The sequence below is a fragment of the Tripterygium wilfordii genome, chromosome 3 (genome assembly GCF_013401445.1).
Source record: "Tripterygium wilfordii isolate XIE 37 chromosome 3, ASM1340144v1, whole genome shotgun sequence".
NCBI classification, from domain to species: Eukaryota; Viridiplantae; Streptophyta; class Magnoliopsida; order Celastrales; family Celastraceae; genus Tripterygium; species Tripterygium wilfordii.
This window is the reverse complement of record NC_052234.1, coordinates 10,366,517-10,391,567: the sequence shown is the minus strand read 5'-3', so window position 1 is coordinate 10,391,567 and position 25,051 is coordinate 10,366,517. Positions and strand designations below refer to the sequence as shown.

The window sequence follows — 25,051 nt, the reverse complement described above, 5'->3', positions numbered from 1 at the left end:
CATCAGATGGTAGGGATAGGAGGGAGAATGCAATGAAATTGGATGTGTTTTTTAGTAGCTAGGTAGGTTATGTGAATGATGAGGGGCACTATATTTGTCTAAGTCACTTTATGGGAGACAACTTCACATGCAAAACTATATATATATATATAGAAATTCTCCTATGTGGACCAAGTTTGTGGACTTGTTTTTCAACCACAGATGTGGTGGGTCCCATAATAAATGTGTGGTCCCCACTTATGTTGTGGTTTATTACAACCCTTGGATTTTGGTCCACAAACTTGGTCCACACTTTTTGATCCACATAGGAGAATTCTTATATATATATATCTCATTTCCTACTTCCATATATGATATCATCAATATGTCTTCTCACTTTCTTTCTTGGTATTGGTATGTGTACATCCCTTGTTTCGATGTTTTCTTATATCTCAAAAACTTATGTAAGAATGGATAGTTTTAATGAATTTTTTTTGAATGTTTTCACATAAAACCAAACGCTGCCATAGGCCCATAGTATTTTCAGTAATGAAAAAACTTGTTTTTTCATTTTAGGGACTATATATATATATTGGAAAAAGACAAAAAAAAAAATTCTTACAAAAACTAAAAATTAATGAGGCTAAAGAAATATATCATATCATATCATACACGTAGATAATACGTACGTATATCAATCATGTCTGTGGGGGCATACTCTACCCGTCCTTGTACCCTCAACACATCATCCTTTTTTTTCCCTCTCATTGTTTTACTAGAAAAAAAAAAAAAAACTAATGTGGGCCTCGGGTCATAAGACGACATCCATTCAAAAGTGACAAATTTTAAAACAGTATTTCATAAATGACAAAAAATTAAAATAATTTATTTTATTGTATAAAACACCCTCTTCTTTCCCAAAAGACTTGTAAATCTAACAAAACATAGAATTTTTGTTTTTCCTTTGTTATTCTCCTTTGTTTGTGATCACATTAGCATTTCGATAGTTTCATAGGGCATTATTTTGGTGGTTTATTTATTGGGAACGATGATCGGACGCCAATTTTCTGGGATAGGGGGTTGGAATTATTCCAGCAATTTCACCCCATCTCCACCATCCAATGCAACAATACATTGATTTGACAACACTACACCTAATGTATACAATGGTGGATATGAGGTGGAATTGCTGGAATCATTCCAACAAATCCTTTTCCCAATTTTCTTCTACAAAGCAAGGAATAAGAAGAATGAATGATATTTTGGTAAATTTGTAATTTTTATCATTCTCTCTAAAAAATATTTTAAACTTTCCTTATTGGAATTTTAAAATTTAAATTATTTCGATGAGACTGAGGGAGCAAGAACCATAGAAATAGTAGTATAGTCAAAACAGATTCAACCATTAAAACGGTGGCGTTTGAAAGTGAAGATTCCGAGTGCGTGGACAAGTGGTTGGACAAGATAACCTAAAACTAGATAAGGTGAGATAGAGGTAGAATTTAGAGTACATATATATATATATATTACATGCTCACATTTCATTGTTGTCAGGACTCCATGTGTTCTGGGTTCCACACCAATGTACACTTTGACTATGCTCCGATAGTAAGTTTAAAAGAGTCTATATATACATATTATTGAGGAGAGGAGACATGACATAATAAAAGAGAGCCGCACGAGTGTAAAAGGAGAAGGGGCAGCAGGAAGTGCCAGCAGGAGGTTGTACGACGTTCCCTGCATCTCTCTTATTGGGGGATTCTCGTTGTCGGCTCACAATATCAACCCCACACACCACCATAACTCCCAATATATACATACATACATACATACATATAATCTAATCTAATATAATCTTAAATTATTACGTGAAAGAAAATAGTAGATAGATATGAAGTATGATTGTATGAACACAATTATTAGGTAAAGTGTAGAAGATAATATCGTTGTCACATCACTAAAATGTTTTCTTTTTCTTCCTTTGATTTTCTAGTCCAAGCCTCCAAGGATGTTAAGTTGACCCAATTATTGATTACTCTGATGTACGTGAAAAACATGAAAGAATCGGGGGTACTCTTTACGGTGCCTCTTCATCCCCTTTTTTTTAAAAAAAAAAAACAAAACAATTTTAAAAATTCATATATATGTTTGTTTTAAGGTATATAAATAATCCAATGATATATTTTTTTTAACATCAACAAAAATCAAACTTCTTTTTTTCGGTAATATTAATATATCTTTTCATAAATTTCAAACTTATTTTTTTAAAACATATTTTCCCGGTGAAAAAAATACATCTTAATTTGAATTGTATACACTACTAAAAAAAAAAGCAACTATAATTTTTTTAGGATTTTAAAAATAATAGGTATTCAATCAGGGGAGCAACGAATTGATTTTACCAAAGGAGGTGTTAGGTGTAGTGTTTGATGGATTCATATATATGTAGGAGATGAAGAAACAGAACCATAAATTGGAAGGGATGATGGGATTGGAGGACACAGATTACCACAAATAAACAAGATAAATAAATGAAGATTGGCCCCCAAACTTACAAAATATATGTACATATATGTGTGTGTGTTGGAAAATTGGCAATTATATTGCTACTGTCTCATGTTCCCTTAGCAAAAAAGACCTTGTGATTAGACTGATCTGAATTGAGATATCATGCATGTACAATTATTTTTAAGGGTTTTGTGGAGAACGAAAAAAACAACTCATGGACATGGTGATTCAATGTTTTGTGTACAATTTACTATTATTCTCGTTTAAATAAACAGTAGCTAGGATGCATATCCCAATCACAACATATTGTTTTGCCTAAAAGAGGTTTATCACTTCATATCATTTGATTAATTCACAAAGATTGATAGTTTAGCAGCTCTAGTTTTAGTTTTTGTTTTTGTTTTTGTTTTTGTTTTTTTTTTTTTTATGTTTTGAATTTGATGATAAAAAAATGACTTCCACTCATATATTGACACACGGTGAATAAAATCAAAATCACACTAGGGCGATGATGAGATAGAGTCCGAGAGCCCACATAGAACATGACATTCGAAGAGAAGGAGATCGCCTCGATAAGGCCAAGGAACTCCCTTCAGTGAAATACCGAGCACACTTGCCCCGTAATCGGAGGTGACCAAATACCATAAGGAGACTAAGAGTTCAAGGAAAGACTGAATTTATTTATGAAAGGAATCAGGACATGATCTACATTCCTATAATTCCGCCTGATCTAGATCAGGGGAGTAGATATACTCTTACCAAAACTAGCTAGAACTCATATAACTACGTGTTCTCCAGATCATCCTCAGGGGCCCACATAGCCTACGTGTTCTCCTATGCAAATCGTTCTCAGCAATATCGATGATAACTTCTGACATCAGTCCTATCGCCCGATACATCATCAAAATCGAAGACAATTTTAAACATCCTTAGAATTGTTTAATTAATTTTTCTATGCAAAAAAAAATGATTAAACAAAAAGATGAAATGAAAAGGTGACAATTTAATTTTATAATTCAAGTCCTCTTAAAAGAGTGGGCTACCAGTAAGTGAACATAAATTGTATGAAAGGGAAATTGTAGGGGGTCTCAATCCATCTACAACGCCAATCACAAGCCTATCCCTAATTCCAAAAGTTACCCCATGCAATCTTTCAATTTCATTCACTCAATTTAATCCATCTTTTGGATTTGTCCCTTCCGAAGACATGCCATCAAATGCTAGTGGGTATATACATACATCCTTATCAATTTTGACAATATCTACAAGAACTAAGACTTAATTGCATCAAAACCCAGCTGTTGATTGTCCCACACTTCCTTCAAAATCCAATATATTAATCCAATATGTGTACATCATAAATGAGACTAAGAAGTTAAATTGTGAAACCATGTTCTGAGAAGATATGGAGAACACAAAATTCTTCACTCAAATGAAAACTTGAGACCCTTGACATTTGAGAACCTAGCTAATGTTGGACTCGTAAAAAGTCTAATAACGGTTTGGCGTAAGTCAACAATATCGTTTATAAACACTTTTGTAAGTCAACGATGTCGTTTATAAACACTTGAGACACCTTTTGAATGATGGAGTCACGCGGGTCTTGACCCAAAGCGTGCACAATACCTCAAGTTGATTGAGCACAAATCTCTCTCGCGGCTCACCTCCTTCTTCTACTTCTCAATTCCTTCTCATCGCTCTCAATTTTTCCAAATTATAACATGCCCAGATTGATGATGAACACATTATTTATAAAGCAATTATTGGGAACAAAAATAGATACAAATTGATTCGTAGCATGAATTCCTATTCAAAATCACACCTACTCCGATAAATACACATATATATATGTAGCTCTAAATTTTCAAAACTGACCAAAAAAAAAATCAGTCAATCAAGATTCGCCGCGGTCGCGCTCATGCCAACAAACAAGCATTGCTATGCAGCGGCGGAGAATGTAAAATTTGGCCCTCTGCTTCTTCACCACATGACTGCACTTCTGACTGAAGCTTGTGTTACTGCTGTTGTGGTGGCTGTTTTCTTCTCCTTCCATGAATACCTCTTAGCACTAATATGACTGCAACTACTAGTAGTAAATATTTGAAGAGGGGAGAAGTAGGAGTTCTGGATTGTTTATATAGACTAGAGAGAGTGTGTGTGTTTTGGGTATACAGTGGGGTTGGGGTTGTGATTCATGGGTTCATTAGCTCTCCTCTCATTTTGGTATAAATACTACTAGTACTCTAGTCTCTAGTCATTGTAAGTTTGTAAAACACCAGGCTGTCAGGGGATACTGGATGGCATACAGCACATGAGGACACAATATAGACCAAAATGTTCCTGCCATTTCACCTGAAACCTTGTGAATTTTGCCCCATTACCCCACCTAGGCCAGGTTGAATGTGCCCTGTCTCATTATTATTACCACCTTCTGGACATGTGAGATTAATTACTGTTTTAGTACCTACTCATTGTATCACATCTTACCAAAACTTTAGTGATAAGGTTTTAATTAATGTGATTATTGGGTGATTTGACCATTTGGGTGATAGTCTAGTTGGTGAATATCTCTGTGATCAAATTGTATGGACCCCGTCCCGAGTTTGATTATCACTGGGAGTAATACGTTTGTGATCACTCATTGAGTTTGGCTCAATTTATCTTGTCTTCGGGTCGGAAACTTCTAAGCCTGTTGACTTCTCAAGTTTAGGCTCATATTGCATGTGTAAAGGATAAATTTGTATAGCGTGGTTTTGGGTTAAAAAAAACTATTGGATTATTTGTTGTGGGGTTTCGCTATAAATGAACAAACATGATAAGTATTTCTATGTTATGTGTATGACGCTGTAGGTGTAATGCAGATACACAATCAAAAGAAGGGAAGATGGAGAAAGCAGAAAAGAGGTGGGGGGAATAAGTCAAAATGTAAAAAAGAAAAAGGGGAGAGTCAGAGATTCTGTGAATGGGTCCAGCAGCCATGTGCTTAACCAGTTCAGTTTATTAGTAAAAAAGCCATTTTGGGTCTTAGGAAAGACCTTTCAATTGATCATTGATGGGTCTCCATCTCCACTGATTTTCAACTTCAGATGTTATATCATATTTGCATTGTGCACCCCCCAAAAAAAAACAGAGATTAGAAAACTATATATGATGTTACTCTTACTGCCATGGTAGATGCATTGTTCCCTTTCTTTATCCTTTTCTACTTTGGAGTTTTTAAGGTTCAGGGAGATCTCCAATTTAGTAACCTTATTTTTTCCTTTTTTTGGTTGTCCAGGAGTCTTAATTGACCTAGTATTATGACTAATCCTACGTGGACATATCCTGAGCGTAGAATATAGTAAATACGTGGCAGAATCACGACCTTAAAAACTCCATCAACTTGACCATCAGCTTTTTCTGTAGTATATTTCTTCAAGTGGTCCGAAATTGACTGCTATGTTATCTCTTTGACTCAAGTTGACTGCCACTTGGGAGTTGGGGCAAATAGTACTTTAGATCGTATTGGGTCAAAACGGGCTGGCTAACCAATATTACGGTCACAACCCACAGCAATGCTAAAGCCCAAGACATATATATTAGCACACATAGGCCCACTAATAATCTTATGAGTTTTGATTTAATGGGTGGGCTAGGCCCATTCCAAAGCCCACAAAAACACTCATGGCCTTTGAGAATGGAGTGGAAGAACCCATCTATAATTCAATAAGCTAACGAACAATAAGATTGTCCCATTGCTATTTCACTGAATCACAGGTAACTAGCTACGCATTCGGAGTTCACAAGTAGCGTAAACAAAAATCATAAACAGGGTCTTCAAATATAATCAAATCCCACACATTATTAGGGCACATACACACAGGTGCCTCGATTACACGAGCCTAACTTTTTTTATTGAGAAGCACAGCAAACAGCTTGATTAACACTTGTCTTTATATAGATTGATAAACACTAGTCTTTTATATATAGACTATTACTTTCAATAGGTAACAACATCAGTGTAGAATTGCAGGTCCAGCACGCATCCCAGTTCCAGAATGCAGCTGCAGTGCCCTGCTTTGGACAACCTGAAGAACACCTGGTTGTTCTGCCATTGAAATTAATAGACAGTGAGCTAAACCAGAAAGCAGAAATCTCAAAAGTACAAACGGCAAAATAAGTACGAAGATCATGTTGTTCCACAATATCACTCGAAAACCACAAAGTTTAAATTTCAAACAAGAACCGTAGTCCGTAGATCATATCTAGCTTGCCATGATTATCAATAAGTTTAGAACAACCAGGTGTATACTCGGAAAAAAGACTAGATCCAGAGTAGAGTTAGAGAACCTTAAATGTGCCATACTCCAAAAAAAGTGCTAAATAGATGGAAATTTTTTTTGAGCTTTCAAATATTTTGCCACTATATAAAGGTAATAGTATATGTTTTCCTATATTACAGAACTTCAGAGCACAGGAAAACTGGAGCTGGAAACAGTCTATACTATGGATTAGATGTTCTCATGATTATCTATGTAAATGTCAGCACCAGCTCACCTTTCAATGTTTCATACAACATATAAAACCCATAGTTCAAAAGCGAAATTATTCAGCATTGGTTAAAAAAAATCAGCCAATAGATGTCCTTGTAGCATTGCTTTTCATGGTGAAAGTTCGTTACAAACAAAACCTACTTAAAATTTCCAAACAAAGATGTTGAAAATAAATACAGGGCAGCAGCAGTTTCTATCAAGGTACCACAAGGAGAGACCAGCACCATAGCGATAAAAGCCCCCACATTGACGTAAAGACTCACTTCTAACTCCTATAAATGACTACAAACCACCAATTCCTAAATTAAAGCTATCAAATTCAAACAACAGTAGCAGGCCAACTTGCCCATTATTCAGCCAGTATTAAAATAGACCAAAGCATATCAGTACAACTAAGCTTCCAGTCCATTGAATTTGCAGCAACTAATCATGGATCTAGATTTCAAAAATGAAAATGAAAATATACTAAAATTGGTATCCTATGCGCTTCAGGAGATACCCACAATTGAAACAAGCACAAACCCCAAAATAAAATGAAGAAAACTGAAATTTAAAATAAAACTTACTTTGCATCTCGGCAACCTGTTCAGTAGTGAGCTTGGCTGAGAAGCCGCTTGCAGCAGTCTTGTAACTGTAGATCAAAGCCTCCTTCGCAGCATCTTCGCTGTATACACAAAATTCAACCAAATCAACACACACTACGCATGATCGGTCCTTAAAAAAGAAGAAATCGAAGGAAGGGACTGACCTGCCGACGACAGAGGAGAGGGTTCGGATGTGGTAGGCCTCAGGCTCCTCGTCCTTGGGCTGCTCAGTGTAGACGATGTGAACCTTCGATTCCGGTGGTGATGCTGCCTCCGCCATGTGAATTGAAACCAACGACAATATCAGAAGTGTGAAATACGACAAAAGAGTAAATCTCATCGGCGATTGGATCTTCTTTGCAACTCTGATTTATACAGAGATTCTGCGAGTACGCGTAATGGGTTTGCTTAGCGATCAAGTTTCGAAACAGTTGTCAAGTCCTACACGTACACGTGTTTCCTTCGTGATCTCCCCTTCTCCTGATCCGACGCGTTGGCTTCTCCTGCAGCAGGGCTACTTCCGTCTTTTGGACTCCAACATAATTTGCTTCACTAAGTAATATCAAATGTATTAATTATTTATTAGTCTCATTATCTTATTAACGAAAATGATAAAAATATCGTATACAAGTTATCTTAACTATTGAATTGGACGCACAAATCTAAATAAATTTGTGAGCTCCACATATCCCTAATGAAATCTCATGCATACAAGTCAATGGATCAAATGGGATAATAATAAGAGCCGCTAAGATCTCTAACGTAACTGCGTTATTAATTATATGACTTGCACATAATTTTGATCTTTAACTTTCTCTACTTGAGATATAAAATTAACCAAAAATATAGCATGAAACTATGAGGCTCTCAAAATAAAGGAATGAGAATAGTACTGCTAACTTTCATAACAATGGATTTAGAGTGAATTGAATCATGTAATTCTTACCTTTTTCTTTTTCCTACATGAAATGCTTACTTATGTACAAACCCTCTGTATTTTCAGAGAAGTTTGAACTCAAAGAAAAAAGAAAAGATAAACAAATAATACTGAGAAACACAGCTTTTCTATCTGGTTCAAGATGAATTATAGGATGTTCAAGGTTTTGGGGAGGGCAATTAAACCTGAAATTGCACTGCCAGTGTCCGCGACCATTCTGGATTTGAAGACTAGAATCAAAACCCTTCTCGACCTTCCTATTGATAGGCAAACTATCTACTACTCCGATGGAACTAATGCGCAAGCGTTGGAGAACAACCGCACCATTGAATCTTATGGTTTCAATTATCCTTCTGTCAATGTTGTCCTTGACGCAGAATTCCTTCCTGAAGATACAGAATTCCAAATCCGGGTTTCGTGCCGTTCGATTGTTGCTCTTGTGATGGTGAAGGAAACAGAGTTGGTGCTTAGCTTGAAAAAGAAAATCTCGAGTGTTTTGAAAATCCCAATCCACAAAATTACACTGATTCGCAATGAGCAGGAGATGGACAATGGTTTTGAGCTTTTTCATTACTACATCTGTGAGGGGTCTGTGATTGAGGCTAAAGTTCATGGAATTATTGAGAAGGAATCAACAACAGGAACAGAGGAGCAGGTGATTGAGATTGAAGATGATTCATCAGCAGCAGAGGAGGAGGAGGATAATAATGAAGACTGAAGAGGAGCTAACAGAAGAAGCAGATGAGGATAACAATGACAATGATTCAGAGTAGAATAGTTGACGAGTGATGTTACTTACTATATGTAATGAAAATTACTCATGATAATAAAATAAAACTATTACTAATCAATCACTATTTTGGGCTGCACCCACATCAATATTACTGAACAGAATTCATTGATGGTAGTTTTACTTCTCCAATGTGTGATCTGGACTTTTATTGACCATGTGTTTTGACATAAAGTCAACTCCTCCTTTAGTGGATAAGAAAGGAAGTTAGAGTTCGTTTGACTAGTTGACTACTATTTTTCATCAGAAGCAGCGTCATCATGATGTACAACAAGGGTTAACAGAGTCTGATAGCCATTCAATTGCTTTGCTTTGCTTTTGATGTATAAAATGAAAATGTGACTTTCAATTGGGGTGGCAAAAAAATCGGTTTCAGATTGGTTTCGGGATGAACAACATTATATATTTTTGAAATATTTACATGTTCGAATCCTAACCTGGATTGGATTTCAGACGTATTTAATTGATCAAACTCGGATTAGTTTAAATCCAGACAATAACCTAATCAGGCTAGAGGCCGAACAAGTAAATTATACAAGATTTATGTGTTTCGACCTGTATTTGGTTTTAAACGATACCAATTTTTTGTTTTTGAACCCGGATTTGCGATATATAACATATGTTCAAACTTTGTTTAATTTGGATCGGACAGATTTGGTCATCCGGACCGGACCGAACAAGTTTGCCACCCCAACTTTCAACCCTAAAATAAAAATTTAGTTTTATTTTCTGTTAACCACTCCCCAACGGCCATGTCACGCACGTCCTTTGTAACGAGTGTGGTGTGATGAGCATGAGCAATTGACCATAACATCAAAGTCAAAGAAAACAGAGCATGAAAATGGAATTGGATTTTGAAACAGACATGAAACGCAATCCGCTTCTCTGATTCTTTTACACATGAATTCTTTACATATAATGTGATGAATTTTTGAAAAAATCAAATCAGAGCTGAAAAAGAAGAAATATTGGAGTCTCTTCTGTGTTGATTGTTACAGCTGAATCATGGAGTCTGTGAAACTGAGGATCACTGGACGATTTCGTAAGCCAATGATGACAATCCCAATGTCTGCAACTGTTCTGGACTTGAAGCAGGAGATTGAAGCCGAGTTGTATGTAGATGTTGAGAAGCAAATCCTCTACAGTGAATTTCACCAGGAACTTATGGACGACAATGATCGCAGCATTGAATCTTATTACTCTAATCACAAAGGCCAAGTCACGGACCTAATGCTCTTTCAAAAGCCAGAGTACAAACAGATGGACGTCACTGTGAAATTCGAATCGAAAGAAGCTGATGTGACAGTGAATGAAGGAGAGAGTGTGGGTGATTTGAAAGCCAAAATTGAGCAACTTTGGGGTATACCTTCTGAGAAAATCATGCTGACTTACGACGACATCATATTGGCCGTTGATGACTTGAATATGTGGGAGTACTACGTTGGTGAGGCTGATGTTATTCAAGTAACTGAGATTTAACACTTGATGCTGATAGAGTGATGAGGTGATGAGTAAGTCTGATATTTAATAACTAAATAATATTGCCTTGTGATGGGGCAGCAGTACTAGTTGTTCACTGCTGTATGGGAATAAAAATATGAGTTTTTAATTTTTATTTTTTTTATGACTCCAAGTAAGTTTATTATTTAAGCCAAAAAAACTAGTGGAGATGTTTGATATTTCAATGAATTAAGAGATTTAAGTTAAAATAACATTAATCATATGAATTCATTATCTTGTTCTTGAAATGAATAACTTCTATAAACCAGTGAGAGGTGGCTCAGTTGACAATCGACTGAGTTAGACATATATGTGCCCAAGGTTCGATTCCAATGAGAAGCATATTTCTTAAGGGTATTAAAAAAAAATTTCTATAGGATTTTAATTTCCTTTTGTATTAATCCAATAAATAAAAATGTTCTTACTAGCTTGACAAGCCCCTTTTCCCCACATGTGAATTACCATTGGTAAAGTTGATTGTTTGTTTTGTCACAAGCCAATCCAATGGTGTCGCCCTCACTAGCTGGGTCACATTTCTAAAGCCCTGAAAAATTGAATCTTTTAGCATATATGATAATAACATATATCCATGATCAAATGCTTCAGATAAAAAAAAACCCCATCTTTGTTGAAGTACTGGGCTTCAAAATTATTCTTAATCAGGTCCATATTACTGTACTTGTGAGTGGGCTTTAGTTTTGTATTTTCATACAGTTGGCCAGCGGCCCATCCGATACTGGCCATTATGGGCTTTGATTCTGGCCCATAACTGCACTCATATTATAGTCATATGTTAACTGCTGCATCATTAACTAGTTTCACGAAAGAGAGCATGGAAATGAAGTCTGAATTGTGGACAGTCAGAGACATGATAATATCATGAAAGAATGAAACTAACATTCCCATAACAATACAAACTTCATGTTCATTCATAATATGCCATTCATACTATCCAAATCACAAAAACAAAGCATGCCAATGGAGTTTGGATTTCAAAGAGACATTATAATGTCATGCCATTCATATTTCTTAATTTGCTTCTTTTCTGCATGACTTCTTCACATAGAATAACACAAATCAGTTCTGAAAAAAAGAAGTAAGAATCCCATAAAAATTATTGAAGACACTTCTGGTTCGTCATGGCTGCTGCTGGGGTGACATTCGAGATCATTGGAACTGGATTTTCTCAAGGAACTGAATTAATTTTTTATACTCAGATGCCGCTGTCTGCAACTATTCTTGATTTGAAAGAGAGGATTGCAGAGTACTACTACGTACCTGTTGAAAGGCAAACTCTCCACTGTGTTGAAACAGAGAATTTGCAGGACGATCGCACAATTGAATCCTATCATTTTAACCCTGACAATCATGTCAGCATACTCCTCATTAAACCACCTGTCGCCCAAATTGAAAACTCGGACATCGAGGAAAAGGAAGGTGATAAGAACACTGATGCTAAGGATGATATTGATCAGGCGAAGGGAGGTGAAAACAACACTGATGCTAAGGATGAGTAACTGCCTGTCAGTACTACAATACTATAATAAGATATGTTAATTTTTATGTTAAATTTATGGAGAAAATGTAGGAATTCTAAATAAATAACTCTCATGGGCTAGTCCTACTGGTTATGTGATTTCTGGTCTATCCTATGGTTTTCCCTATATTGGAATAGAAATAGATGATTTGAGTTATCCAAGATGCTAAGCCAAATCAGTTTTACAAGCCTTATAGATGGCTGATTCTTATCTGAATTAATGGAGGTATGTCCTCCTATTTGGTTAAAGTAAAAAATACGACGACATTTTAATTAGCTAAACTTACAGTAACCCTCTTAATCCGACATTAACTGATTTAAAATTTGGATATAGCTAGTAAATTGACGCGTTAAGAAATCCTAATATATATTCCAATTACATGATTAATGTATTGAAGCTTAGTGTGAACATGATCTAGGTTTACTCCTATGCCTAAATGGAGAATCGCTTTGGTTTATATGACTACAAGTCTACAACAATGGTGAGGGTTCTGTGGATGAAGTAAGGGAGAAGAAAACTGTCCCTTAGAATAGCTAACTGAACAGCTAACTATGACTGATAGTTCACTTATAGCTTTTTGGAGAAATATAGCTCTATAATAATCGTCTTAAACTTTCAAATATGCAAATCAGTGTCATAAGCTTAATTCATGTCTGGTTCTTAGAATCTGAATTGAAACATCTCTAAAGGGCTATCTTCTAGTTCAAAAACCAATGAGAAGATTAAAACAAGTAATCAACCGAAAGGTGAACTTTTCAGAAAACAAAGTTTAACCCTTGTGAAAAATGACACTTGATATGCATGGATTCACAAGCCTGAGAATTATTTGCTTCATAGAACTAAAGGAAACTGAATTTACATTAAATCATTCGACTCAAATACATCTTGGACTGAAGGCAGTTGTTCTATCCACTTTACATTTGATTCTATCAAATAGCACAACAGATTATCCTATACAAAAGCACATCAAACTGTATGATAAAAGAACTTACAGTTTTACTTGTAATTGAGTAGCTTCTTCTAGGGTAGCTTTTCATGTCCAGAAACCAGCAGAGTAGAGTCCTGATTTCAAACAACCTGAACAACACCTGGTTTTTCTGCCTTTGAAAGTTATCGACAACCTGAACAATCAGAAAACATAAATCTTAAAGAACATACAGTACATGAGCACTGAGACGCTGTGTAATGCAGGAAGCCATTAATTTTGTTTTTGTTTTTTAATTTGTTCTTTTTAAGAGTCGAGGAATCCTTTCTGGAGAAGGTTTTTCTTTTAGTTAGGTCTCTTTTAAATCATTATGTTTCTCTAGCTCCGTCAAGTTCAGAAATCCTAATGTTTCCTTAAACCAATGTTTGTAAAACTCTAATTAAAGTCTTGCTAGCCTCAGGAAAAAAGGAAGACAGTTTTTTATGCAAAGATTCGATAAGAGAGATTCCTTACATGTTGTGCTGAGAGGGGAAGGTGAGCTGATCTGACCCTACCTAAGAGATTCAGGGTGATCTTGTTCAATTCAGAAGTTCAAGAATTCTGTTCCAATTTCAGACCTAGGAATTGGGAATTTTAGCCATAGGGTTTCTTGAATTGAGGTTGATTTGGGGGTTTGAGTTTCTGATTTTGCTCAATCACATTTAAAATATACATCAGCAGTTTAAAAACCACATCACACTGTTCTTCTGCAATATCAACCACAAAAATTAAAATTTCAAGTCACAACCATACAACATATCTAGTTTGGCATATGTAAAAGACTACTTAGGTAGATGACCGAGAAAAGTTCTTCTACTTATTAAAAATTTGCCTACAATGAAAGCGCATACGCGTTTTGCAGTGTTACAGACAAGAAGTTGAAACTACGAAGATTTTATACTATCCCTTTGGACCTTTTAATAAAAATCTATGTTACTGGACATAGGTTGACTTGTATCACACCACCTCCCTTCATTATCATTCTGGGATATATAGGACCCACGATGAATATGACAGAGAATTCGGCATCAGTCAGCCATAGAAGTTCTGAATTTTAATAGGATGTCAGGGTAACACCATTGCATTCAACACAAGAGCATAAAATGGTGACAGTTCTTTTACAATCAAAACTCAATCAAAAGCTGCAAACATCAATAAAATTTGTGCTTTAACACAAGCAGAAGGCAGCACCATAATGACAAAAGCCCTCACATGGCAAGAATTCGTGACATGCATTGGCATGGCAACATAAAGATTCTGTTTCAAGTTTTAACAACTATAATTTATAAAGAAAACCCAATTCCTTATAAACAGTCTGCTGAAGTCCAACCAGACAATACTTGTAGGAAGCCAAGAATTCAGCAAAAAAAACTGCAATAATTTAGTCATTCAGGAGCTAAAAACATCAGTAGTAGACGAACTCCCCTAGCATTAAAATACCCAAAATTTATCTAGTCCATTGAATTTGCAGCATCTAAATCTAATCACGTATCCGAAATAATTTTTTCCTTTTTTGCATTTCCATACACAACTTTTGAAATCCCCCAAATCTTTCCAATTTCAGCAAACAAAAAAAAAGAGCTTACTTTGGTGGGAGCATTCTTGTAACAGCAAATCAGAGCCTCCTACGCAACCTCTTCACTATAAGGATACATACAATCTAGTCAAATACATAATCACACAAAATTAATGAATCAAAAAAGAGACGCACCTGCCGATGACGGAGGTGAGACTCGTTCTGATGTGATACTCTTCAGACCCCTTCTCCTAGGGCTTGTCGGTGTACACGCCAATACGAACAATGTCAACCATAACGATAGCCTTAGATGTTGCATCATTAACGTAATTTGATCCTTCTTCCTCTGCCACTCCAAAAGTCCAAATCCCAAAACCTGAAAAAGTTCTCAACACCTGTTTCCGAGCTATACTTGCGCTCCTATGGTGAAACGGTGATCATTCATTCTCGGGCCCAACACTTCGGCCCGATACTAAATCCACGTTGAGTGAATCACACAGGCCGGTGGGCTAGTGCTTCTTTGGGCTTCGCCTTCATTCTCTAGTCCCGTTGTATGTTGGTATATCCCACTTGGGCCTTGACTTACTTCTCTAGGCCCGTTATATGGGCTTTCTTTTCTGGGCTTGTATTAGCTTTGTCCGATTGTACCATCCAATTCCAAATCATGAAAAATTAACTAATCAGGGAATTGAAATTTCAAACAAGTATGCCATGACAGAACAAGCAATTCATTGCTTTTATTCCTTCACTGCATGAATCAGTCCATACACCACTCAATAAATTCTTGAAGAAATTGTGCTGTATTGAAGAGAGAGCACTCAATGATGGCTACAAAGAAGTTCAAGATCACTGGAAGACATATTGTACCCGAATTCACCATGCCAGTGACAGCTACCATTCTTGATTTGAAAAAGAATATCGCAGCCCACTTCAACATACCTATTAGCAGGCAGACTCTCTATATGGAAGATGAAGGCAATAATCAATGCCTAGTTAACACCAAGTTGATGAATTCTCACACCATTCAATCATATTGTTTCGAGGGGGAATTGGTGACACTTCGTCTTGATGCACCTATCCTTGTTCAGAAGTTCTATCTTCGAGTGGCATCCCCGTCGAAGGAGGCTAATGTGATGGTGAGCGAAGGAGATACTGTTGGCAGCTTGAAAAAAGAAATTGAAGGGTTTTGGAGCATACCAAGTGAGAAAATGATTTTGGTTCATGATCATGTGGAGATGGATGATGCACATGGTTTGTATGAATACTTCCTTTGTAAGAATTCTGTGGTTGTACTCAGGGAGAAATCAAACTGATCGATGATGTGGGGATGTGCTGAGAGTAATTAAATGTGAGTGTGTGAGCTAGTGATGGTTTATATCTATATAGTTTTATGGATATCATAATATTAAGGGTGCGTTTGGTATGAGGGTAAGAATTTGGGGGTATAATTTGTTACCCATGTAAATGTTACAAGGGTAATAATAATTATGGAGAATAAGTGTTACCCTTGTTTGGTAAAAAAGGGTAAAATTTACCCAAGTATTCATTACTCTTATTTGTTACGATTATACATTATTGGTGTAATACCATTACCCTTGTTTGTTATTATTGTAATGAACCAAAGTAGAAAAAAGTAAGATTATGTTTTTTATTGTTACGACCATCATGTACCAAAATTTTAAAAATATAGATACATATGCATATATATACACACACAGCCAGACATATATATATATATAGGGACAATTGGGAGTAAGAGCACTTTAGACAACTTAATTGTAAAAAGGTCATGAACATTTTTAAAATTGTAAAAAAGTACAATTTAAGGGTAATGTGGTCAACTGACTTAAGATATTTTTTAATTTATTCCTACAATACCCTTCTTCTTCTTCTTCTTCTTCTTCTTCTTCTCCCTCCAACTATCTAACTCTAGTGTGTCATGTCTTTCTCTCATTCTTCTCTACTAAAAGTTATCTCATTCTTTCTCTCCTCCTCCTTCTTCTTCTTCTTCTTCTGGTTCTCAATTTGAATTTGTTCTTCGTTGCATTCTTCTCCGTTTTTGGCCGAGTTTCTCCTCTCTTCATCGCCTTCTTCGTCGTTGCTCAATCTGGACTGCGTCGAGTTGCTCTGCTTCGTTTTTGACAGATCTGGACTATGCTTCGTTGTTCAATATGAGTTGTGCTTCATTTTTTTGTAGATCTGGACTCTGATTCGTTTTTTGCAGAGATGTATCACTATAGTATCAATATAGTATCACTATAGTATCATCAGCACCAAAAAACCACTAAAATGATACAATTAAACCAGTATGCATACTTCATCTTCCTAATTACTTTTCCTTTCTTGATTTTCTTTTCTTGGTTACCTCTCTTGTTCGTTTTGGAAAAACATTTACAAGTGCAGAGATGTATCACTATAGTATCACGAACACAAAAAATTCATTAAAATGATACAATTGAACCAATATGCATACTTCTTCTTCCTAATTACTTTTCCTTTCTTGGTTTTCTTTTCTTAGTTTGTACATCTCTTGCTCGTTTTGGAAAAACATTTACAGCTGCAGAGATGTATCACTATAGTATCACCAACACCAAAAATCCACTAAAATGACATAATTAAACTAGAAAGACATGTAATGCAATCAAATTTACATTCTAACATTTATATCATCATTTTATGAGCAAAAGATATAAATTGAACATCAAATTGGATCTTCTATTTAAAAGTATCACTATTGTATCACAATTCGTGGAGAGAGAATCCCAGTGTACTTTTTTAAAAAGATGTTTTAGTGATTGCACTTTTTTACAATTAAGTATAATCTAGTGTACCGGCCTCCAAAAGTCCCATATATATATATATATATATATAATAACAATTGTTAACAATTTCAACAAAATAATCTGATAACATTCAAATCCGTGACAAAGACGTGACACAAGAGTAGGGGTCATCATTTGACCCGCGGGCCTAGGTCTGAGCTCGGCCCTGCCCGACCCCTTGGGCGGGCATGGGTTCCATTTTTTGGGTCAGCCCAACCTGAAGCCAGACACCTCAGGCCAATTTTGGCTCAGCCCGAGCCCGACCCAAGCCCGACATTATTTATTTTTATATATATAATATGTATATATTTATATTTATATTTATATAAAATATGTATGTATGTATATAATACACACATATACACAGACAATGCATGCACTGTCTGTGTATATGTATATATGTATGTGTATTATATATATATATATATATATATATATATACAGTGCATATGTATATATTTATATGTGTGTGTGTATATATATATGTGTGTGTGTATGTATATATGTGTGTGTATATATATATATATGTGTGTGTGTATATACACAGACAGTGCATACACAGATAGTGAATATGTACACACAGAGAGTGAATATGTGTATATATATATATATATATATATACACACACACAGATAGTGAATATGTATATATATATGTGTGTGTATGTATATGTGTATATATATATATATGTATATATATATATATATGTATGTATATATATACACAGATAGTGCATATGTTTGTGCGTGTGTATATATATATGTGTGTGTATATGTGTCTGTGTATATGTGTGTGTATATATACATATATATATATATATATATATATATAGAGAGAGAGCTTCTCAGGTGAGGGATCCCGCACTTTATTTAAAGTGCGGGATCCATCTAACACCATTCACTCACGGGTCCCACGCGGGTCCCATCACATGTGGGGGTCACACTTACACATAATGAATGGTGTTAGATGGATCCCTCATTTTAAATAAAGTGAGGGATCCCTCATTTGAGAATTTTCATATATATATATGTGTGTATATATAACTTATGGACTTTTAGAATTTTTTATTTAAAGGGGTAATAGGTTGGAGTAAAACTTCTCATTACTTTTTATTACACAGGTCCCTCCACTAGTAAACTTTATGTGTAAAAAATAAGCTCAATTACTAAAATTTATTACAGGAGTAAAAGTTATACTGACATAACAAACACAAGTAAACTTAAAATTTAATTACCCTTATAACTATTACACTCCATTACCCTTGTACCAAACGCACCATAATATGTAATAATTGTCTTTTCTTGGGTAACTAGTCATATCGATTCTGTTCTTATGTTTTGTATTAGGTTTTATCTTAATAATGGGAATAAAATAAGTGTGTTTTGAATAATCAAAATTTTTGTTTTTTGGAAATATCGTTGAGATTAGTCTAATCCAGCCGAGTGCCAACCGAGTCATCTTATTTTATAATATTCATGTACGATCAGTACCGATCATGGTTTTTTAAATTATTTATTACATAAGTTGAATAATCAAAGTCAAATTCACTTTGGGCTTTCTCCAGGCGAGGCCTGCAAAGTTAATATGACAACGGCAAAATGATGGAGTCACTCATGGGCTTTTCAAGCAAGCCTTAATTAGATTGTTTGTATTTGGGCTTCTTCTTTTGTGCGTCAGAAATGATCGTTAAATATTGTGGCCGGTCTTGAAAAGAAAATGATCCCAACATATTGGGCCGGGTGATTTAAGTTAAATGACAATCCCAGCCCGGAACTCATATGGGGCCATTTTCTTAGCCCAGACTCACACTTGAAGTCGATTCAAACAGAAACCATTCCTTGGTAAACATGAACATCTTTCTTCCACCTTCACAAGCATGAATTTAATCAGAGAAGACGAAACATGCATGTAATCAACTACTTTGGTTCATTCTAATCCGCATGAATCTTGTACATATATAAGTATTCGTCCACAGTGAGTTAATTTTGGACACAATTGAGAACTATTGAATTACCTTCCTCTTAACTGTTCAACCCCTTTTTCGCTTGATCATGGAGGACGTACCCATGATTGGCTTGAACATTCAAGGAGGACAGATGAGTGCAAAGGTGGGTGTGCCCAAGGATGCGCGAATTCTTCATCTGAAGGATCTGATTGAAGTGATTTTGGGTGTCAAAGCTAGCAGGTAGATTCTCAACTTCAATGACCAAGTCCTGGACGACGCTCAAACTGTTAGAATTCTACAATCTGAATAGAGATGCCACAGTGAGTCTTGCCATGGCACCACTTGCTGGAGATCCCAAGTTCAGTATCAAGCTCAAGTCTGGCTCCAAGAATGACACTCTGAAGGTGAAGGAGATCAGTGGCTTGGTTGTGGATTTGAAGGCCAAGATTGAGAGGCACTGGGCTGTTCCTGCCACTAACATCACTTTGACTTGCTATGGCGAAGAGATGGAAGATGGCTTTGCTCTGTCTGCGTATCTGATTTGCGAGAATTCTGGAGTGGTAGTCAAAGTCAACACTGAAGCTCGTTGAAAACCAAAACCACCACATGAACAATGACTAGTATCAGGAATATATGGAATAATAATAAAAAAGCTTTATAATTACTAGGTTGAAGAGATAAATTTTATCCCGATATTATCTTCAATATTAATACTACATCAGTTCATCCATCCAAAAAAAAAAAAAAGTTCATCCATCCAGATTAGTAATACTTTGTCCATTTTGGGTCAATTCATACCGGCCCAGACGGATTTGTCTTCTCAAATCCAGTACCAACCCATACTAGTTTGAACCAAAAAAAATATTTGTTACTAATTTGAAATTTTGATCTATTATATTTTGTATTTCACTTTTTTTTGAGACGATGTGAGACAAAAAAAATTAGCCTCATCATCACTCAGTAACAAATACCGCTAAACTTGACACTGCATATATAGGTTTGTGACCCAACCCACTCGAGCCAATTGCTACAAATACTCCACGGACTCATTAAGATACTTGATTATATCAGTAGAGTCAGTGGCGGAGTTGGGATGGATTGTCACCGGGGTCACACTTTCTATAATGATAAACAATTATATACCAAAATAACCTATTAAGAGGACAAAATGATATTAGTTAAAATAACTCAAATAATCATAATCACAAAAACAAACATACTACAATTAGACAAATAACAAATAAAATATTACATATATTAATTTATTTTTTTTTTAAAATTGAGTGGGGTCACTTGACCCCACTCTATCCGCCTATCTCCGCCACTGAGTAGAGTACATTGTACTTGTTTGTCTCTATCAAATATCAATACATGCTGGCAAACAACATATCTTATGTATCATCCGTCGCTTATAAAAGAATATCCTTCATCGTATAAACAACATTTCTGATTATATCTTTTTTTTTATTATAGGGGATGAAGGTGGTTCGAACTCGAAATCTCTATGAAATACCACACAATCACATATATGAATGTCAACTGAGTTACTCACGGTTCTCGATTATATCTATTTTATTTGCCGTTTTTGTTTCGTCATTTCTATTTAATGGGTCCAACACCTTCACATCACATATGTATTTCAGTATTTGGTTGGTCAATATGTTTAATTATTTTCTTTATTTGGTAACCACAGCAGAGCCAGAGGGATTGACCCAACAGCCACCACACACAACAACAGGGTAAAAAAGCCAACAATTATTATTAAGTTATTTGTTGAACACAGTCAAGGCTGGCTAGCTTCAAATCTTCCTTTCATCATCACTTGATTAAAAAAGATAGTGTCCATCCCTCCAATATGTTGTCCATTTTAGGTTAGTTCATACCGCCCAGAAGGGTTTGTCTTCTTAGATTCAGTATCAACCCATACTAGTTTGAGCAAAAAAAAAACATTTATTACTAATTTAAAAGTTTGGCCTACTATATTTTATACTTCACTTTTTTTTGGGGCGATATGAGACAAAAAAAATTAGCTTCATCATCGCTCAATAACCAACACCGCTAAACTTGACACTATATATAGGTTTGTGACCCAATCCACTCAAGCCAATTGCTACAAATACTCCATGGACTCATTATGATACTTGATTATATCAGTACAGTACATTATACTTGTTTGTGTCTATCAAATATCAACGCATGCTGGCAAACAACGTATCTTTTGTATCATCCGTAGCTTATAAAAGAATACCGTTTATCATATAAACAACATTTCCGATTATATCTTTTTTTTTATTATAGGGGATGAAGGTGATTCAAACTCGAAATCTCTATGAAATACCACACAATCACATACATGAATGTCAACTGAGTTACTCACTCGCAGTTCTCAAGTATATCTATTTTATTTGCTGTTTTTGTTTTGTCATTTCTATTTAATGGGTCCAACACCTTCACATCACATATGTATTTCATTATTTGGTTGGTCAATATGTTTAATTATTTTCTTTATTTGGTAACCACAGCAGAGCCAGAGGGATTGACCCAACAGCCACAACACACAACAACAGGGTAAAAAAGCCAACAATTAATTATTATTAAGTTATTTGTTGAACACAGTCAAGGCTGGCTAGCTTCAAATCTTCCTTTCACCATCACTTGATTAAAAAGATAGTGTGGTCCTCGTCTCCTCTACTTACAAGTAAGAAGCTGCGATGGAATTGGGACTGGAACTGCGTGGAGCTGACAACTTTTTCACATTTGTAAATTGTAATTTTCAGGTCTCAAATTAATGGACCTGACAGACAAGATACTCAGAGTATCGCAACAACAGCAGTTGAAGATGAAAGAGATCTCATGTAATAACAACAGTGGAAGTGTGAAACAACTCATCCTCGGACTACTTTAGTGAAAGCCCCATCACTTTTGGTTTTACGTACTTTTTCATGTCCGCATGACTGCAACTACCAAAACAATTTAATTTTTATACCCTTCTTCTCTTCTTCTTCTACTTCCCACTTTTAAAAAGAATCACCATTATTGACTTCGATTGAGGCCTTGACATATTGTTTGAGCATTCACTTACGTCTAATATGTAGTTTGAGAATTGAAATTTACAGGACGCAATGCTTTTTTGAAATGGAAAAATGATGAATATAGGCGACTGTTAGAGTAATTTTATTTGAGCGCATAAGAGTAGTTATTCATTGCGAGATATTTGGTTTGAGCAGTAACTATTATTTTTAGGTGAGCCCGTCACCGCAGTCTTAATAAAGTATATAATTGGAGAAGGCTGTTGACACGTTAGGATTTGGTTCACATATAATTCAATCTAACCAACATACCCTATGATATGGATTGAGGGTAAAATAGATGTCTTAAAAACTTTATTTGTTTTACTTTGCTTCTTTTCTTTCCTTCCTTTTTAAAAAGTAGAATTGGCAGGCATCCCATTATGAGATATCACTTGTAGAAACCCCAAAAGTCCCCCAACATGCAAAATTAAATTCACCTCCCACAACCTAAAATTTTAAAATTATTGTTTCAATCAATAAATATGGCAGGGTTAGGTATTGATTCTTCACTCACATAAAAGAAAGAGCATGTTAGTTGATCTGAAAACAAAAATATTAGGGATCCCAATAAAAAGCATCTCAGTCATCACAATAGTGGATCATGTCCCTTGATTGATGTAAGTGTAGGGGTACACAAAACCTAATAGTTGAATTAGAGAGTGACACATCCATTACTGGGATGACCGTGATGCTTTTTACTAGGATCCCTATCACTTTTAATCGGAAAATCAATGGCAACTATTGGAAAATATGTGCTTAACAAATAAAAAATATTGTTTTGTCAATAAGCAAAGTTAAAAGTACTCTTAAAAGATCAAAGGGAATCTTATTAAAAATATTTAAGAAGGGTCGAGAGTATTTTGATCAATAAAATAATTTAAAATTATTTATCTTTAATAGAATATATATTCTAAACTAAAACAAATATTAATAAATCGATTGGAATAAAAATTTATTTTGATGAACTTATTTCAAATTAACCCAAATATTTAAAAGTCTCACGCGCGTATTTTTCATGTTCAATACGAGGGCTCAAAAAATTTTCTTATAATTTTTAAATATTACATTTGTATTTTGATCATTTTACGAATCTAATCATATATTTTTTTGTTTGAAATAAAATACAAATTCAACGTAAAAAACGTATGTAATATTTTTGACTTATATTCAATAGTCGAGGATTATGATATATTTTTTATGATGAATTTGATTTTTTGTTTTGAACAAAAAAATATATTGTTTAAATTCGTAAAATCAATCAAAATATAAATATGAATTTTTAACAAATTTTAAGTCCCACGCAGAAAGTACAGTGGGGGCGCTGTCATCCCTCTTGAATTGGGATTGACGAATTTTGACTTTGGTGAAATGGACATGCGACGCAGACAATCAGGCCCTTCACGGGTCGTACAGTCGTAGTGACACAACTTCGCGAGCAAGTAATCCTTAATCGCTACATTAAGAGGTGACTAATCACCGTTCAAAATTCAAAACGTTACTCGCAAAACCGTTAATCCGAATCTGTTAATGGAGATGCCTCTGTTTCTTTCCGTTAATTTGCTAGCTGAGCCAACAACAACGATTGGTTTTTAGGGGAGTACGGATTTGGATTTATGTGACGCGTTTTCAGGATGGCGTCGTGGAAGGCTTTAATCCTCTGTTTCTGCTGTTACCCAAAACAGTAGGACAAATAACACGCGTCCTGTGCGCCAATATACCTTGAATCGACATGTGCTGTTCGGTACGGATTCCATTTATACCTGCACTGAGTCACTCTTCACTCTCTTGTTTTCTTCCCACACCATTAACGGGGGACTTGAAGAAGAAGGAATCGTCGTTATTGGTTCTGCAATTTGGCATTATAGTGATTTTGTGTATTCATGTATGTCTACACAATGTATTGCAGTATTTGGTCATCTTCTTCTGATGTAGTTTTCTTCCTTTCTTGTTTCCTTATAAAACAGTGATACTTTTGTTTGGCATGCATCATTGTGTTTTCTTTTACTCATATTTGGTCATGTTGGTTTGAGTTGTCATATTCATTGGCTCATCGTCGTTCAAGTTTTTTCCCAACAATTTCGACTAGCTAATTGAATCTCCCATAAAAAATTAATTGGAGTTGTGGATGCATATTTTTGCATCCAAGTATTGTTAGGTCTGGTGGTATCTCTGTGGGCATTCCCTTCTCTCACGATTTTATTTCAGTATACTTTGGAAGAGCGAGTCCCAATCAAAGAGAGGTTATGGATATGAACGTCAGTAGAGGTTGCATTCACATAAAAGGAACCCGTGACTTCTTTTGGTTTGAGAGGTTGAGACCGACTAGATCTATGAGGGGAGGGGAAGGGAGGGTAGGAACTAGGAA

At 35.4% G+C, this 25,051-nt stretch overlaps 2 protein-coding genes and 1 long non-coding RNA gene across 7 annotated transcripts; all 3 read right to left on the bottom strand.

Moving 5' to 3' along the window:
- Positions 1-3,803: 3,803 nt before the first annotated feature.
- Positions 3,804-6,118, bottom strand: LOC119995493. Its single transcript, XM_038842009.1, has one exon. The coding sequence runs from the start codon at positions 4,538-4,540 to the stop codon at positions 4,382-4,384; it is 159 nt and encodes a 52-aa protein (XP_038697937.1). The 5' UTR covers positions 4,541-6,118; the 3' UTR covers positions 3,804-4,381.
- A 147-nt stretch (positions 6,119-6,265) lies between these two features.
- Positions 6,266-8,026, bottom strand: LOC119995492 (subtilisin-like protease SBT3.3). 2 transcript variants are annotated; one of them, XM_038842006.1, is made up of 3 exons: positions 7,768-8,022; positions 7,586-7,683; positions 6,266-6,574 (listed from the first exon to the last, which is right to left on the bottom strand). In XM_038842006.1, the coding sequence occupies exons 1-3, from the start codon at positions 7,941-7,943 to the stop codon at positions 6,483-6,485; spliced, it is 366 nt and encodes a 121-aa protein (XP_038697934.1). In that variant the 5' UTR covers positions 7,944-8,022; the 3' UTR covers positions 6,266-6,482. The 2 variants fall into 2 exon arrangements, with proteins under 2 accessions (XP_038697934.1, XP_038697935.1); XM_038842007.1 differs by lacking the exon at positions 6,266-6,574 and adding an exon at positions 7,432-7,454 and having other exon boundaries at positions 7,768-8,026.
- Positions 8,027-11,829: 3,803 nt separating this feature from the next.
- LOC119988031 lies at positions 11,830-15,236 on the bottom strand. 4 transcript variants are annotated; one of them, XR_005465540.1, is made up of 5 exons: positions 15,044-15,236; positions 14,919-14,973; positions 13,361-13,489; positions 12,109-12,189; positions 11,830-12,024 (listed from the first exon to the last, which is right to left on the bottom strand). It is a non-coding gene; the product is annotated as an uncharacterized LOC119988031 (long non-coding RNA). The 4 variants fall into 4 exon arrangements; XR_005465532.1 differs by having other exon boundaries at positions 11,830-12,225; positions 15,044-15,233; XR_005465538.1 differs by having other exon boundaries at positions 11,830-12,189; positions 15,044-15,233.
- Between the last annotated feature and the right edge of the window lie 9,815 nt (positions 15,237-25,051).

What these genes read in the sequence shown, in the direction of transcription:
- LOC119995493 (XM_038842009.1), bottom strand. Translation starts at nt 4,540, where the DNA reads ATGGAAGGAGAAGAAAACAGCCACCACAACAGCAGTAACACAAGCTTC.
- LOC119995492 (XM_038842006.1), bottom strand. Translation starts at nt 7,943, where the DNA reads ATGAGATTTACTCTTTTGTCGTATTTCACACTTCTGATATTGTCGTTG. An exon ending in CTCTCCTCTGTCGTCGGCAG is followed by an intron (nt 7,684 to 7,767) that starts GTCAGTCCCTTC and finishes TTGTGTATACAG; the next exon opens with CGAAGATGCTGCGAAGGAGG. An exon ending in ACAGGTTGCCGAGATGCAAA is followed by an intron (nt 6,575 to 7,585) that starts GTAAGTTTTATT and finishes TTTCAATGGCAG; the next exon opens with AACAACCAGGTGTTCTTCAG.